The sequence below is a fragment of the Pithys albifrons genome, chromosome 2 (genome assembly GCF_047495875.1).
Source record: "Pithys albifrons albifrons isolate INPA30051 chromosome 2, PitAlb_v1, whole genome shotgun sequence".
Lineage (NCBI taxonomy): Eukaryota > Metazoa > Chordata > Aves > Passeriformes > Thamnophilidae > Pithys > Pithys albifrons.
In genome coordinates this window covers 121,025,504-121,040,220 of record NC_092459.1, presented here as the reverse complement: position 1 = coordinate 121,040,220, position 14,717 = coordinate 121,025,504, and the positions used below count along the sequence as shown (strand labels likewise).

The 14,717-nt window shown below is 62.7% G+C and overlaps 1 protein-coding gene and 3 non-coding genes across 4 annotated transcripts; 3 read left to right on the top strand and 1 right to left on the bottom strand.

Annotated features, from left to right (window-relative positions):
• Nucleotides 1–197: 197 nt before the first annotated feature.
• LOC139669126 (U1 spliceosomal RNA) lies at nt 198–361 on the top strand. The gene has a single exon (XR_011697182.1). It is a non-coding gene; the product is annotated as a U1 spliceosomal RNA (small nuclear RNA).
• A 2,171-nt stretch (nt 362–2,532) lies between these two features.
• LOC139669125 (U1 spliceosomal RNA) lies at nt 2,533–2,696 on the top strand. Its single transcript, XR_011697181.1, has one exon. It is a non-coding gene; the product is annotated as a U1 spliceosomal RNA (small nuclear RNA).
• A 1,751-nt stretch (nt 2,697–4,447) lies between these two features.
• LOC139669124 (U1 spliceosomal RNA) lies at nt 4,448–4,611 on the bottom strand. Its single transcript, XR_011697180.1, has one exon. It is a non-coding gene; the product is annotated as a U1 spliceosomal RNA (small nuclear RNA).
• Nucleotides 4,612–5,316: 705 nt separating this feature from the next.
• TMEM214 (transmembrane protein 214) lies at nt 5,317–14,260 on the top strand. Its single transcript, XM_071548130.1, has 17 exons — nt 5,317–5,508; nt 5,948–6,153; nt 7,577–7,727; nt 8,297–8,431; nt 8,817–8,899; nt 9,338–9,443; nt 9,776–9,857; nt 9,935–10,036; nt 10,150–10,291; nt 10,640–10,731; nt 10,840–10,888; nt 11,069–11,179; nt 11,480–11,597; nt 12,401–12,497; nt 12,739–12,907; nt 13,427–13,578; nt 13,818–14,260. The coding sequence occupies exons 1-17, from the start codon at nt 5,352–5,354 to the stop codon at nt 13,942–13,944; spliced, it is 2,079 nt and encodes a 692-aa protein (XP_071404231.1). The 5' UTR covers nt 5,317–5,351; the 3' UTR covers nt 13,945–14,260.
• Nucleotides 14,261–14,717: the final 457 nt, after the last annotated feature.

Here is a 14,717-nt window from a genome sequence, read left to right as displayed (position 1 = left end):
ACACCCCGCACAGCCTGCCGGGACACGCCCCGCGCGCACACGCCGCCCGCCACGCGCGTCCGCGGGCGCGGGTTGGGGCGCGCCGTGCGGAGGGACGGGGGGCGCGGGGCCGGGTCGGGGCGGGGGTGGGTGCGGGGTGTCCGTGTGTTGGGGGCGTGTGGGCGGTGTGGGGGCGGCGTGCGGGGGTGAGTGTGAGCATACTTACCTGGCAGGGGAGACACCATGATCAGGCAGGTGGTTTTCCCAGGGCGAGGCTCATCCTTTGCACTCCGGGTGTGCTGACCCCTGCGATTTCCCCAAATGCGGGAAACTCGACTGCATAATTTGTGGTAGTGGGGGACTGCGTTCGCGCTCTCCCCTGGGCTCGTGGTTCAATGACAGATAAGAAACATCCCAACCCCGAACCTGCCGAGGGTCTGGGGCAGCAGCGATCCCTCACCCGACGAGGGTTCGGGGGTTGATACTCGCCGTTGTTACACCGACCTGCTTTGATCAACCTCAGCCTTCGATAAAGTTACACCGTTTCTCACCCTCTCGGTTCCTCTCTGGCTCTCGCGGTCACGACCGGGCCTGACCCGGGCGGTGCTCACGCTGGGGGCGGTAATTTATTCTCCATTGCTCGTTTTCCACAGGCCTTTCCTCTATGAGGTCCTGCCGGGATTGTTGCAATATAAGCAAGTTTATAAAAGCCTTCAGGGGGAGTACTGGTAAGTGCCCAGATACTCAGATGTTCACGTTAAGTTTGCAAAGCACAAGGTGGTTGTTGGACATTCTGCACTCGGCATCACTCGGGTGTGATGGACATCACCAACATTTCTCTGTTGCACTAAGACAGTCAATGAGGTGCCAGTGCTTGGATCGAGGATGCACCAGGTTGTCTTCAGGCTGTCTTTCTCTTGAAAGACACTGTTGGTGCTGGTGAGCTGCCATTCTGCACAAAACTCTAGCAGGAGGAGTCCCTTGTCGTTGCAGTTTCCAAGGCCATGCTTGCCCAGGACTCCTTTCCAGGCTTCAGAATTCTCACCTACTCTGGCGTTAAGTCACCAAGGATCACGGTCTTTTCATCTGCAGGAACCTTTCGGGTGAGGCGGCGCAGGTCGGTGTAGAATTTGTCTTTTTCCGCTGGGTCAGCTTGGAGAGTTGGGGCATATACGTCAAAAAGAACAACGTCTTGCTTGTTGTGTAGAGGAGGCGTAAGGACATGATGAGATCGGAGTGACCTGTGGGCAGATTTTCAAGTTTGGAGGCAATGGAGTTTTTAATCATGAAGCCAACTCCTGAAAGGTGTTTTGGTTTTGGGTTTGCCTGACCAGTAGAGTGTGCAGCCAGCACCATGTTCTTTAAGGCTGCCCCTTCCTCATGAACACGAACTTCACTGAGAGCAGCAGTGTCAATGTTGAGCCGTGACAGTTCGTGGGCAATTAGAGCACAACGACGCTCAGGATGTCCACTCTCCCCAGTATCAAGCGTGGTTCTGATGTTCCAACATGCCAGTGTTAGTTTGAGCACACCTTTGCAGGTAGGTGTATCCTTTGAAATCTCTTTGTTCTTGTTTGACCACATGGAAGATGCCGGTTGGCCGCGGTTCTCCAACCGGGTGTGGAGATGAGCTTTGTTTAGGCCACCTTTGCTAGGCCCCTCTCCGTGTGGAGCAAGCAGTGCTGTCCCTAGAAAAGGCTGCTTGGTCGTTCAGGATCCAACCCCACGAGACTGTCATCTCTGGGGTCAGTCTCTAATGACCCATATCCTGACCCGCCTGCATGCAGGGTCGGGGCTGCGGCTTCCAGCGCTCCCTCACCTGCCGTTTTCGACCCTCACCTGTCACTACAGGGCTTTGCAATGGGGGTGAGCCCTTCGAGCCTGCACAATGGATTGCTTGGGTGAGGCACAGCGTGCGCAGAACTGGCCCCACCCTTTACTCCTGAGGTTCATCTGCCACGGCCGAGTGAGCTTGGACGGTGACAGCAAATACCGCAGGACGTAGGTTTGGTCAGAGTGTCCTTCTCTTAGATGGATGGCCTTACAGGGCTAGGAGAGCTCCATCTGCCCGGGTTTCAAGTTAGAGTTGTCCCTCTCCTAGGATGGTTGCCAGAGGGCTGGCGAGCCCATCCTGCCCGTGGACACATTTTGTCTGACCCTTCAGCTGAGACCTGTCTGGCACGGGAGACCCTACCGGCGGCACAAACACGCCAGCACAGCACCCAGCTTGATGAGGGCACACCAGCTTCTCCCCCGCGACAAGCGGTTGTCCCCGGAGAAGCAGCTTTGCATCAGACGGTAATTAAATGCGGGGCGGGGCCGTGCAGATGAGGGGGCGTGTCCATGCAAATCAGCCACCCCCCGCACAGCCTGCCGGGACACGCCCCGCGCGCACACGCCGCCCGCCACGCGCGTCCGCGGGCGCGGGTTGGGGCGCGCCGTGCGGAGGGACGGGGGGCGCGGGGCCGGGTCGGGGCGGGGGTGGGTGCGGGGTGTCCGTGTGTTGGGGGCGTGTGGGCGGTGTGGGGGCGGCGTGCGGGGGTGAGTGTGAGCATACTTACCTGGCAGGGGAGACACCATGATCAGGCAGGTGGTTTTCCCAGGGCGAGGCTCATCCTTTGCACTCCGGGTGTGCTGACCCCTGCGATTTCCCCAAATGCGGGAAACTCGACTGCATAATTTGTGGTAGTGGGGGACTGCGTTCGCGCTCTCCCCTGGGCTCGCGGGTCCAATGACAGATGTTTGATGAGTTTTTCAGTGTTCCCTTTTTCCCCTCTGACCGTGTGTAATCCCTGCACAGCCCGGCGGTTCCTGCTCTGACCGTGTGTAATCCCTGCACAGACCGGCGGTTCCTGCTCTGCTCTTACTCGCTGCTGTCCCGCACTCTCCGCTCGCGGCACGTGGAGGCACCGTCGCCACCTCCGCAGTCCCAGCGCTCCGTCAGGGCTTTCGCTGCCGGCCCAGTTCCGCCCCCGGCGAACCACCCGCCCGCTCCCGGCCGCCGTTCTGTCCGTGCGAGAGCAGTAGGAAAAGCGGAGCCCCGCCGAGCCGGCCCGACCGCGCCTTTCACGACTCCCGCCCGCGGGGCAGATGGGCCGGCCCTGGCCCGAGGCTCTCGCCGAGAAGCGGCTCCGACCAGACCCCACGCTCGAGCTGCGACCGGACGGCGAGACGGGTCCAGCCCCGCAACCCGACCCCGTGGGTGGGACGGATCGAGAGAGGATTCCGTCCGGCCCGAGATTGGACGAGATGCATCCAATTCCCAGCCTCTGGAAGTCTGGCTGCCGTCATGGACCTGGCCGGGTTTGACTGGGACGGTGCTCATGGATCAGGAGCGGCATCTCCGCACCCGCGGGGGTGTTTCCCGGGGCCTGCACACTCATCCCGGCTGCAGACGTGGCAGCCCAGAGTCCTTTAGGGATCCGCTGGCCAATTCCAGCCGGGCTTGTGGATGTGCCTCCCGGGCATCGGCAGCGCCTGTTCGGAGAGGGAGCCCCGAGATGCCCTGGAACCTCCCATGAGTCCCGATCCTCGTCGGCAGCGGGACCGGGCTGCCCTCGCTCCCTTTCCGCCCTTCCAAAGGGTCCACCACTTCGGGGTTCGCCCCGACACTTGAGGTTCCGTATCACTCTGCTCCCTTGTCCCCCGTCCCGTGCCGGTCCCTCCACTGTCCCCCTGCAGCCGCCCGCAGCCGCTGCCCGGGCCGTACAGGTCCCATTCCATTCCACGCAGGAGCCGAGTACTGCCCTGTGGGACACCGACAGAGATCACCCGACCCCCGCCACAATGGAACACCTTCGAACTCGCGGAGGTCGCGGTGACCCGGGGCCAGACGGCGACTCCGTGGAAAAAGACAATCGACGCTTGAAGGCGGGCCCTGGACCCCATTTGGTCACGTAGGTTCGAAGCGTCTGACACTAAACCTGTCTTTGAACTGAGATATCAGGGGAGTCTCGGGCAGGGAGTCTCGGGAGAGGGGCGGTCGGGCCGGCTCGGCGGGGCTCCGCTTTTCCTACTGCTCCCGCACGGACAGAACGGCGGCCGGGAGCGGGCGGGTGGTTCGCCGGGGGCGGAACTGGGCCGGCAGCGAAAGCCCTGACGGAGCGCTGGGACTGCGGAGGTGGCGACGGTGCCTCCACGTGCCGCGAGCGGAGAGTGCGGGACAGCAGCGAGTAAGAGCAGAGCAGGAACCGCCGGTCTGTGCAGGGATTACACACGGTCAGAGCAGGAACCGCCGGTCTGTGCAGGGATTACACACGGTCAGAGCGGGAACCGGCGGTCTGTGCAGGGATTTACACACGGTCAGAGCAGGAACCGCCGGTCTGTGCAGGGATTACACACGGTCAGAGCAGGAACCGCCGGTCCGTGCAGGGATTACACACGGTCAGAGCGGGAACCGCCGGTCTGTGCAGGGATTACACACGGTCAGAGCGGGAAAAGGCAACATCTGCTTTTGAACCAGCGAGCCCAGGGGAGAGCGCGAACGCAGTCCCCCACTACCACAAATTATGCAGTCGAGTTTCCCGCATTTGGGGAAATCGCAGGGGTCAGCACACCCGGAGTGCAAAGGATGAGCCTCGCCCTGGGAAAACCACCTGCCTGATCATGGTGTCTCCCCTGCCAGGTAAGTATGCTCACACTCACCCCCGCACGCCGCCCCCACACTGCCCACACGCCCCAAACACACGGACACCCCGCACCGACCCCCCGCCCCGACCCGGCCCCGCGCCCCCCGTCCCTCCGCACGGCGCGCCCCAACCCGCGCCCGCGGACGCGCGTGGCGGGCGGCGTGTGCGCGCGGGGCGTGTCCCGGCAGGCTGTGCGGGGAGTGACTGATTTGCATGGACACGCCCCTGTTCTGCTGAGGCCACGCCCCGTCTCGGTCGGGGTCGCCTCAGCGCGAATGGCGTGGACTCCCGCTTATTTACATAGCCCCGCCCCTAAGGCGGCCCTGCCGGCGGTGGGAGGAGCCCGCGCAGCCACGGCCACGCCCCCTTCGCTGCGGCCCCGCCCCTCCCTCCACCTCCGGACCGCCCCCCTTGGCCGTGCCGTGCCGTGCCCGCCGTGCCGGTCCCCCCGCGGTGCCGGCCGCCCCCTCCCCGCCGGTTTTCCCGCGGTCCCGGTCCCGGTCCCGGCCCCCCACGGTCCCCCCCCAGTGTCGGGGCCGGGCCGGCGCCGCTCTGTGGGCGGGGTTGGCTGAGGGGGCGTGGCCGATGAGTTCGCCCCGCCCAGTCACGTGTCCCGGGGGCGGGGCGGAGACGTGGCACCCCGGCGCGCGTGGCGCGTGTGCCCGAATCCGGCCAATCGGCGGCGGCGGCGCGCGCATGCGCCCCGGCCCCGCCCCGGCGTCGCCGCTCCCGCTCCCGGCGTCAATGGCGGCGGCGGGAGCGACCCCGGGAACGGGCACGGCCGGGCCCGGCCCTGGGCGCTGGGAGGTGGTGCGCAAGGGCCGCCGGGGGCCCGCGGGAGGCACCGGCAGCCGCCGCGCCCTGGGCGAGGCCAACGCCGGCCACCCGCTGCACCTGCCCGGTGAGTGTCAGCGGCCGCGGGTCCCGCGGGCCCCGGCGGGTTGTTCTGAGCGGGGCTGAGGGGCTCGCGTTGGGCGGGAGCGGGTGGCCCGGGGTCCCGGCAGGGTCTGCCGCGGGGTGAGAGCCGTTATGGGGCGAACGGAGGTCCCCGATGGGTCCCGGGGAGAGGGTGCTGGGCCTGGGCACTCCCGTGGGGGGCCGGGGGGTTCCCCCGTGATTCTGACGGGCTCTGCTGGGCTTGGGTGGCCTCGCGTGGAACTGACGGCTCCCCGCAGCTCCAGGGGTGAGTGCTGGGGCTGAGCGGCCTCGGGGGATGCTCCGGGAACGGGCTCCTGCGCCCCGTGGGCACCGCGAGGGCGATCCCCGGTTTGCCCGCCGTGCCGGGGTCCATGCTGGGTCCCCCGGCGCCCTCAGCCACCCCTGCGCTCTCCCGTTTCCAGCTCCTATTGCCACCTCCAGCACCATCTTTCAGCTGGGCTTCGAGCGGGCGCTGCGAAAGCAGAACAAGGAGCAGGTGCCCCCGGCCACGGCCCCGGAGCCGCCGCAGCGGAAGCAGCACACGGGGAGGAGCGGGAAGCGGCCGCCGGGCAATGACGGCGGCGCCAGGACGGGCAGGTGCCGCTCGCTGGAGGAGGCCGTGCAAGCTGTGAGTGTGCCGGGCCGGGCCGGACCCGCCGCAGGGCCGGGGCACCGCGCAGGGAGGGAGGGCTGGGAGCGCCGGGCCCTGTCCCGGTTCAGCCTCACGGCACAGGTTCCTCACCTCTTGGGCCAGCTGGGAGGGGTGGCCACGTGCTGGAGCAGGAGACACAAGGGCGGGAGGTGGCTGGAAGGGAATTTCTGGTTCCTTTCCTCTCCTGCTCCCTGTCTGTGTCTGGGAGGAACACTGGCGAAGCCTTGTGGGGGCTGGAATCTCCTCCCTGTCTCACCGGTGGTGTCCTGGAGTCTACTCTGGCAGCTCCTGCACTCTGGCTGGCTCTGGGAACCTGTCTGTGTCTGTCCTGCCTGACCTGGCCATGTCTGAGCACAGCAGGCTCCAGAACTGATGCCACATGGGCTCTGATGGGGTGACATGTCTGCAGGGACAGAATCTGGCAGGGCCCCCTGGCAGAGCACCCTCAGCTCCTCCTCCCCCTTGTGTCACATCCCCCTTGTGTCCCAGAACCTCCACTCTGCCCTGCACGGAGTGGGGTTCCCTCTCTTACCCCCTGCCCAAGGGGGTCCCTCTCCTCCCCAGAGTGCCGGGGGTTGGGGCAGCACTGGGTGTGATCCCAGTGTGTCCTTGCCGTGTTCCCCAGGAGGGCAGTGGGGCTGGGGCTGTCCCGGTGGTTGGCAGTGGCACGTGCAGGACACTGACTGGGGGGGGGTTCATTTCCTTAGTGACGGCAGCTGGTTTGTGTCAAACTCCTCTTACAAGGTGGGGCTGAGCCAAACCTGCCCGAGGGCACCCAGCTTGACTTTGCCAACCCTTGGCAGTGGGAATTGCTTGCAGGGAACGTCAGGCTCTGGAAAGTCTCACCCAGAGCCCAAGCCTTGCAGCATGCCCTGACAGATCCGTGACAGACCCACTCCTCCGAGCCTGGGGACAATCCAGGTGTGCAAGCAGGGAGTGAGCATGTCGGGGTAATGGGGTGAAACTGCTGCTGGGCTACTGGTTTGGCACTACCGGGTTGTCCACCAGGTGGGTCTGGGTGCTCGTGGCTATTTCCTCCCTGGAGGACAGTGGATGCAGAGCTCCCAGTGGTGCCCACATGGACCAGCCATGACCAGAATCACCCCAGGCTGATCCTTGCCCGGCTGCAGCTGTGAGTGAGCCCTCAGCAGTATTGGTGTGTGCCAGCACGTGTCATCAGGCTTCTGGATGCTGGCACAGAGCTGGCTGCCCAGGGCAATCCTTGGGAGCCCCAGCAGCTGGGGTTTTCCAAGCAGGAAGGGTGATGTTCCTGGGGCAGAGGCAGAAGCATTTCCCTGTGCACTCCATGGCCCCTTAGGAGCCAGAGCTGACTTTCTCCTCCCTTGCTTGTTGCCCAGTTCTGTTCATCCAAGGTTGACTCTCCATGTGTCCCTTCCAGCTGGACCTGGCAGATCTGCAGAAGGAGCTGGAGAAGAGCCGGAACGTGTTCCCTGAAAACCCCTCTGTGTGGGTGAAGGACCTGGCTGGGTACCTCAACTACAAGCTGCAAGCACCCAGGAGTGACCCCGTGCTGAGCCAGCACCCCCACGGTGCGTGTCCTGCTGCCAGTCGGGAGGAGTTGAGGCCGTGGTCCTTAGTTAACCAAATGGGGATGATTCACTTCATTCTGGGCTGTCTCCACAACTGGCTTCCCTTGGCCACACACACAGTGAAACTGCCTGTACAGGTGGCAAATGGGAGGCTTCCCTGGTCTCCCCTTCTCCACAGGGAGCCATGAACTCTGCCTGCTGCTGTGGAGTTTGGGAGTCCACTCGCAGGTATCACCCTTGTCTGCCATAGGGATGTTGAGGCTGGATTTTCATTTTCTGTGTGATCTGCTGGTCCCCACTTGGCACTGAGTATGTGTCACTGGGGATGGTGAGGCAGAAGGGAGCAAAATGCCTTCTCCAGAGCTCTGTTCATCCTACACTGTCAGTCTTTAATGGGAGGCCATTCATTAGGGCTGAATTAGCTTCCTCTAATGCAGAGTCACTGCTGCCAAGGGGGTGAGGACAAGGTGCCCCCTGTGCCCACCTCATGCCAGGCTGGCTCCTCCAGCCACTGGAACTCTCTGAAATGGGGCCTCACCAAACTCTTCCCTCCCTCATATTCACCCCAGACTATCCGTACAGCCTAGTGAGCAAGGAGCTGAGGACCATCATCCGGACTCTGCTGGGAAGGGCGTCGGGAGTCCTGGAGCTCTTCTTTGACCACTGCATCTACACCATGCTGCAGGAGCTGGACAAGGCCTCAGGTGAGCACCAGGCTCCCTCCTCTGACCCTGAGAGCTGCTGCTCGTCTTCACCTATTGGAAACTTTTTGGAATTCCATCATGGAGGAGGGGAGGGTTGACACACCTTCTGCCCACTGGTGTGTGGTGAGGGGCTGTTCCTGCCTGGGGGCTCATTCCTGCCCACAACAACAGGAATAGCAGGAAACACTCTTTAGGGAACAGCCAAGGTGGGGCTTTGCTTTGGGAGTTTTGTCTGGATGTCCCTGGGGAAGGGGCTTGGCTGTCACCAGGTTGATCTGACAGGGAGAACAGGGGGAAACAAGCCGGGGGAAGTGCCTGAACTGGGGCCTGTGAGGGAGAGCCCTGAGGTGGCCATGGCTGAGCGAGACCCCCATCTCCATTCCAGGGGAGTCACTGCACGGGTACAGGATCTGCATCCAGGCACTGCTCCTGGACAGGCCCCGGATTGCCACCACCAACCTGGGCAAGGTGAGCTGGGGTGACCCAGGTTTGTGGGTGCTGTAAAGCCAGTGGTGTTTTTCTGGCTCCTGCCCTGGGGGTCCCCTGGTGCAGCTGAAGGATGAGGATTTCTGTCCATCAGAATTCCTTTGGGAGAGGTCAACGTTGTCCCATGCACGAAGCTCTTCTGCCTCCCTATACTCCTCACACCAAGGGGCTGGATTCCCCTGCCCCCCACTGGTGGTGCTGCACCCCCAGGGCTGGGTTTTAGGGCTCCCTCTGTCCCCCCAGCTCAGTTCCTGCCATCACTGGAGCTGTGTGTCCATCCCAGGGGCCAGGAGCTCTGCTCTGGGGTCTGCTCCAGGGCCTGGAGAAGCCACCACAGTCCCATGGCCCCATCTCTCTGGTCTTGCTGGGATGGGAGGGGCTACAGCTCTTCCCCAACTAACGTGTCCCATCTTCCTGCAGTACCTGGAGGTGCTGCGGTCCCATCAGAACCAGCCAGCCAAGTGCCTGACCGTGCTGTGGGCGCTGGGACAGGCCGGGTTTGCCGACCTCCATGAGGGCCTGAAAGGTGAGAGCTGGGAGCAGCAGGTGGGATCCCCCTCCCAGCACTGCCAGGGCATCTCTGCTCCTGCTGGTGGTGCTGCTCCAGAGTGAGAAAACTTTGGGAAAGACCTTTAAGATATGGAGAGTAGATTCCCATGGCCAGAACAGGGAATGGGTGAATTCTGAGAGGAACCATCCTGCTGGGAAAGACGGGGAGTGTGCTGCTCTGCTGTTTGCCTGCAGTGCAGCTGCCCTGGGATCTGAGGGATCTGCTTGTGTGTCTGCTGAGTGGTTTGGGTGATGGGTGGTTCTGGTGTAGGGACAGCCCAGCTGGACCCTTCCCACCTCTCCCCACAGTGTGGCTCAATGTGATGCTCCCAGTGCTTGGCATCAAGTCTCTGTCCCCGTATGCTGTTTCCTACCTGGACCGGCTGCTGATGTGAGTGACCCCCGTTCCCATGGGGTAACGCTGTCCCTTGCCAGCCCCCCCCAGCAGCTCAAGACTCTGTTCTGCAGGATGCACCCCAACCTCACCAAAGGCTTTGGCATGATTGGACCCAAGGATTTCTTCCCGCTCCTGGACTTTGCCTTCATGCCCAACAACTCACTGCCGCCCAGGTATGCTGGTCCATCCATGTACGCCATCCCCCAGGCATAGCTGTGCCCCCGGGGTGAGCCCTGGTGCCCCCCATGCCCCCAGTGCCCTTCAGCAGTTCTGTGCTCTCCCCCAGCCTGCAGGAGCAGCTGCGGCGCCTCTACCCTCGCCTGAAGGTTCTGGCCTTCGGTGCCCGGCCCGAGACAGCTCTGCACACCTACTTCCCCTCCTTCCTGTCCCGGGCAACGCCCACCTGCCCACCCGCCATGAAGAAGGAGGTGAGCCTGGCACAGGGGGCACGGGCTGGGCTGGGTGGTCCCATGGAGCAAGAGCAGAGTGGGCATGTGCTGTCATGAGAACGGCAGTGGAGGGGCAGGATTCCTGCCACCCACACCCAGGGGCTGGTAATTATTGAATCATAGAATGGTTTGGGTGGGAAGAGACCTTTTAAAGACCATCCAGTTCCAACCCCTGCCTTGGGCAGGGTTGATGGAGTTGAGTTTAATGTCCTAGGTGTTAGGGGTGTAGGGAGTGGGTGGCTGTGCTGGGGTACAGCCTGGTGCAAGGAGTGTCCAGTGTGCTGGGGTAAGGTTCAGGTGTAACAACCAGCCTTGCCCCGTCTCCAGCTCCTCACCTCCATGAGCCAATGCCTGAGCCTGGACCCACTTACCTTCAGTGTCTGGAGGCAGCTCTACACCAAGCACCTCGCTCAGTCCAGGTCAGTCCGTGCTGCGACTCCATGGTGGGCCCAGCACCCCACAAAGCCTTTGAGACTCTGGAATTCCTTCTGGGAGCTCCTGCCCAAGCCCCGTGTTCTTCCCTACAGTTTGCTGCTGAACCACCTCCTGGAGTCTTGGGAGAGTTGCAGTAAGAAGGTAGGAGTGAGCTGTGGGATGTGGGAGGTTCTGGGGTAGGATAATGTCCCCATGCTGCTGCAGGAGCTCCTTGTGCTGGCAGCATGCCCATGGGACCTGGGGGTGTCCATGTGGTGCTGTGGCAGCTCAGGGGGTCCACAAGGGGCTGGGGGTCCTGATGCAGCTCCTGCTCTCCCCAAGGTGCGTCAGTCGCTGCAGGAAACTGTTCGCTCCTTCAAAGTGACAAACGAGGAGCTGGTGGCCAGAGGGGCCGGGGGGCCCGACGTGGCAGCCTGCGATGCTGCCTGCAAGGTGAGGGGCAGAGGGGACAGGCAGGCGCTGCCTGGGGTCCCCTGTGGCCAGAGTTCGACCCCATACTGGGGCTGTGAATGGCCCTCCCTGCTGCCAGCACTCCCCAGGCCAGGGCCCCACCACGGCACACGCACAGGACATGCCAGGGACAGACGTGCTGGCCCCTGTCCATCCCCTCCAGCTGCTCAGCACATGACACTGGTCCCCGCTGGGGAGTCGGCAGTGGGTGCTGCCGGAGGGCTGTGCCAGGACACTGCGGTGACGGTGAAGGTGACAGGGCCTCATCCTCCCACCCCTCAGGAGCTGCTGCGCAAGATGAAGGGCCGAGGCTTCCCCTGGTCACAGCTGCTGCTCATCCTCCTGGTCTTCATCACTGGCTTCTTCCTGCACGACATCCGGACACATGGCTCCTTCCAGGGTACAGTGGCAGCTCTGTGTGCTGGGGAGTCAGAGAATCAGTCATAGAATCCAGGTTGAAAAAGCCCTCTGGGAGCATTAAGTCCTAGTGTTCCCCCAGCACTGCCAAAACCACCACTAACCCCTGTCCCCAAGTGCCACATCCACATGGCTTTTAAATTCTTCCAGGGATGGGGACTCCACTCCTCCCCTGGGCAGCTGTTTCAGGGCTGGACAACCCTTCCCAGGAAGAAATTGTTCCTAATTTCTAACCTAAACCTCCCCTGACACAGCTTGAGACTGTTTCTTCTTGCTCTGTCAAAGAACATCCCTGGGATCAATCCCATGTCTGCTCCCCTTGAGTAAAGCCTCTCTGTGTCCCTGCCTGCTTCCCAGGTCCGTCCCGTGGCAGCTGTGGGCAGTGGGACCTCTCTGTCTGCCCAGCTGGGTGGCACTGGGGGAGAGAGGAGCTGCAGACAGACCCCCTGGCCTGTGTTGGTTTGAGAGAGTCTGCTGGGGCTGCCCTAACCACCCTGCTTGGGGAGTTCCACCCCTGTCCCCTTCTGGAGCATCTCCTGTTTCACTGAGCAGCTCAAGCCACATGTCCCTGCAGAGCCCCTGGGGACAGACTGACACGTGTCACCACAAAGCCCTTGGGGACAGACTGACACGTGTCACCACAGAGCCCCTGAGGACGGACTGACGCGTGTCACCACAGAGTTCTCTGGGACAGACAAATACGTGTCACCACAGAGCCCTTGGGGACAGACAGGCACATGTCCCTGCAGCCAAGGACTGTTCAGGGAACATTCTTGTCTCTTCCAGCCTCCTATTCCGCATGGCTGCTCCGCTCCTCCGGAGTCCTGCCTGCCTTCCAGCTGGCCTGGCAGAAGGTGTCCCATGGCTGCCTTGATGGCTACAGGTCTGTGGCACCCCTGTGGGTGGGTGGCAGATGGCAGGTCTCGGGTGAAGCTGTTGTGCAGCATGACAGGGACTAGGGAGGGAGCCGGGAGCTTTCCCAGCCCTGCCTGGAAGCACTTCCATCTCAGACTGGAGTTCTCTGTCCACCCTGCAGTGGCAGCTCCAGTGCCCCGTGGTGGTGCCGGTCGTCGTGGTGGTCCCATGGTCCTGCACTGCCCTCACCAGCTCTCTCTTCCTTGCAGGTGGCTGGAGCACAGCCTGGCCCACCACGGCTCCATAGCCGTGTCCATCCTGCAGCCACAGCTGGAGCTGCTCTGGGACACGGGTGGTGAGGTGGCCCGGGATGTGTCTCAGCACTGGTACTCCCTGCTCTCCTGGCTCCACAGCAGCCTGCCCTGGCTCAGCGAGTGGGTAAGGGGGAGCTCCCAGGACTGGAGGAGACCAGGAATGCCAGTGGAGGGCTTGTGGGACTGGGGAGCTCCTGTTGGGGGCGCAGCAGAGGGGGCCTGAAAGGAGGATGGTGACATCTCTGCCGCTGCCTCTGGCAGGACCCCCTGGGTCTGGCAGTCTGGGGAGGGGGTGGCCCCATGGCAGGTCTCCAGTGCCATTCATCCCCTCCATAGTACCCACCCACTCGGGCTGCTTCCAGTGAGCATGTCAGTGTTGGCAGGGAAGAGGCTGGGAAAACTTCCTGGTGTCCTGAAAACCAGTATTTTGGTGGCAGTGGAGTGACATCAGTGTTCCCACAGAGTATGAGTGCCCTGTCTGCTGAGTGGTGGAGAATAATGGGTGAGGTGGGAAGGGCATGTGGCTGATGGAGGAGGGAGGGAGATGGGACTGTCACAAGTAACTGACACTCCAACTCCCTCGGGGTGCCCAGACCTGCAGGGGTCAGTGCTCACCCCACACTGTCTCCCTTTGCTCCCGCAGCTCCAGACCCGGCTCCCCGAGTCGCTCCTGCACTTTGCCGAGTGTGTGCGGGAGCTGCTGCTGTTCCTGGTGCGGAGCTGCCTCGTGCCGCTGCTGCAGGGCCTGGCCACGGTGCTGCAGCGTGCCTGGCAGCGCTGCCTCGACTCCTGCAGGTGAGCAGCCCCTCCTCGGGGTCACCGGAGTCCCGCAGGCTCCACTCCCCCAGTGGCTCTGTCCCTCCGTGCCGCAGCCGCATCCCTCCTATCCCGGCTGGGCCTCTCGTCCTGCCCCCAGGGATGCAGCACCAGGGCCACTGTCACCTTGTCCAAGGGGCTCCTCTATCCCCCCTGTGTCACCCCTCCTCCCTCTGCTCTGGTTCTTCCCCTGTAACCCCTTCTCCTTGCTTTTCCAGTGGGGATGTGACGTGGGAGTGCATCAGAGACCACCTGACGAGCTTCACCTATTCTTCTTGGATTTACCTGCAAAACACAACCCTGGCCCTCAAAAACTGGGCCCTGGCCATGATTTCGGGACACTGAGTTACTTTCTGGAGAAGGTCAAGGTGTCTCCCGACATTCCAGCCACCAGGCAACATCCCAAGTGCAGCTGGATGAGGGATGGGGATGCCGAGGGTGATGCCCACAGGAACTTTGGGTCAAGGCAGGGCTTTGGGGGGAGGTTTATTTTCTGGGGGACTGGTGAGACACACCCTGTGACTGTTTTGGCTTTCCCTGACCCTCTGTCCCTGGGTGGGTGACCCCTGTCCCCTTGTGCTTTGCCTGCTCACAGGATCAGGGGTGGAGACCCGGAGTCCCCCACACCCCACCCGTGAATGAACCAATTTATTTTATTATTTTTTCCTTATAATTACTCCATATGCTTTATTTTTTCCCTTGTGGAAGATGCCTGCAGGGTGAGGGGGGCTGTCCAGATGCCCCTGCACCCCCATTCCGAGCCTGGTTTTGGGAAGGAGGCACCACTTCCCACCCCCCTTCCCTCCCACGGTGGTCAGCGCCGGGGCGGGGAGGGGTCCCGGCTCTCCATGTCGCGATACAAGGGACCGGTGGGTTCGAGCCCCTCCGAGCCCCCGTGGAGGGAGGGGGGGGGTGGGGGGGTTCACTGGCCCGTGCGCAGGTGTATTGTAAGCACAGGTGTGTGGGGCAGGTGCGTGTGCACAGGTGTGTTCTTGTAAGCACAGGTGTGTGTGCACAGGTGTGTGGGGCAGGTGCGTGTGCACAGGTGTGTTCTTGTAAGCACAGGTGTGTGGGGCAGGTGCGTGTGCACAGGTGTGTTCTTGTAAGCACAGGTGTGT

What these genes read in the sequence shown, in the direction of transcription:
- TMEM214 (XM_071548130.1), top strand. Translation starts at nt 5,352, where the DNA reads ATGGCGGCGGCGGGAGCGACCCCGGGAACGGGCACGGCCGGGCCCGGC. An exon ending in GCTGAGCCAGCACCCCCACG is followed by an intron (nt 7,728 to 8,296) that starts GTGCGTGTCCTG and finishes TATTCACCCCAG; the next exon opens with ACTATCCGTACAGCCTAGTG. An exon ending in CCACCACCAACCTGGGCAAG is followed by an intron (nt 8,900 to 9,337) that starts GTGAGCTGGGGT and finishes ATCTTCCTGCAG; the next exon opens with TACCTGGAGGTGCTGCGGTC.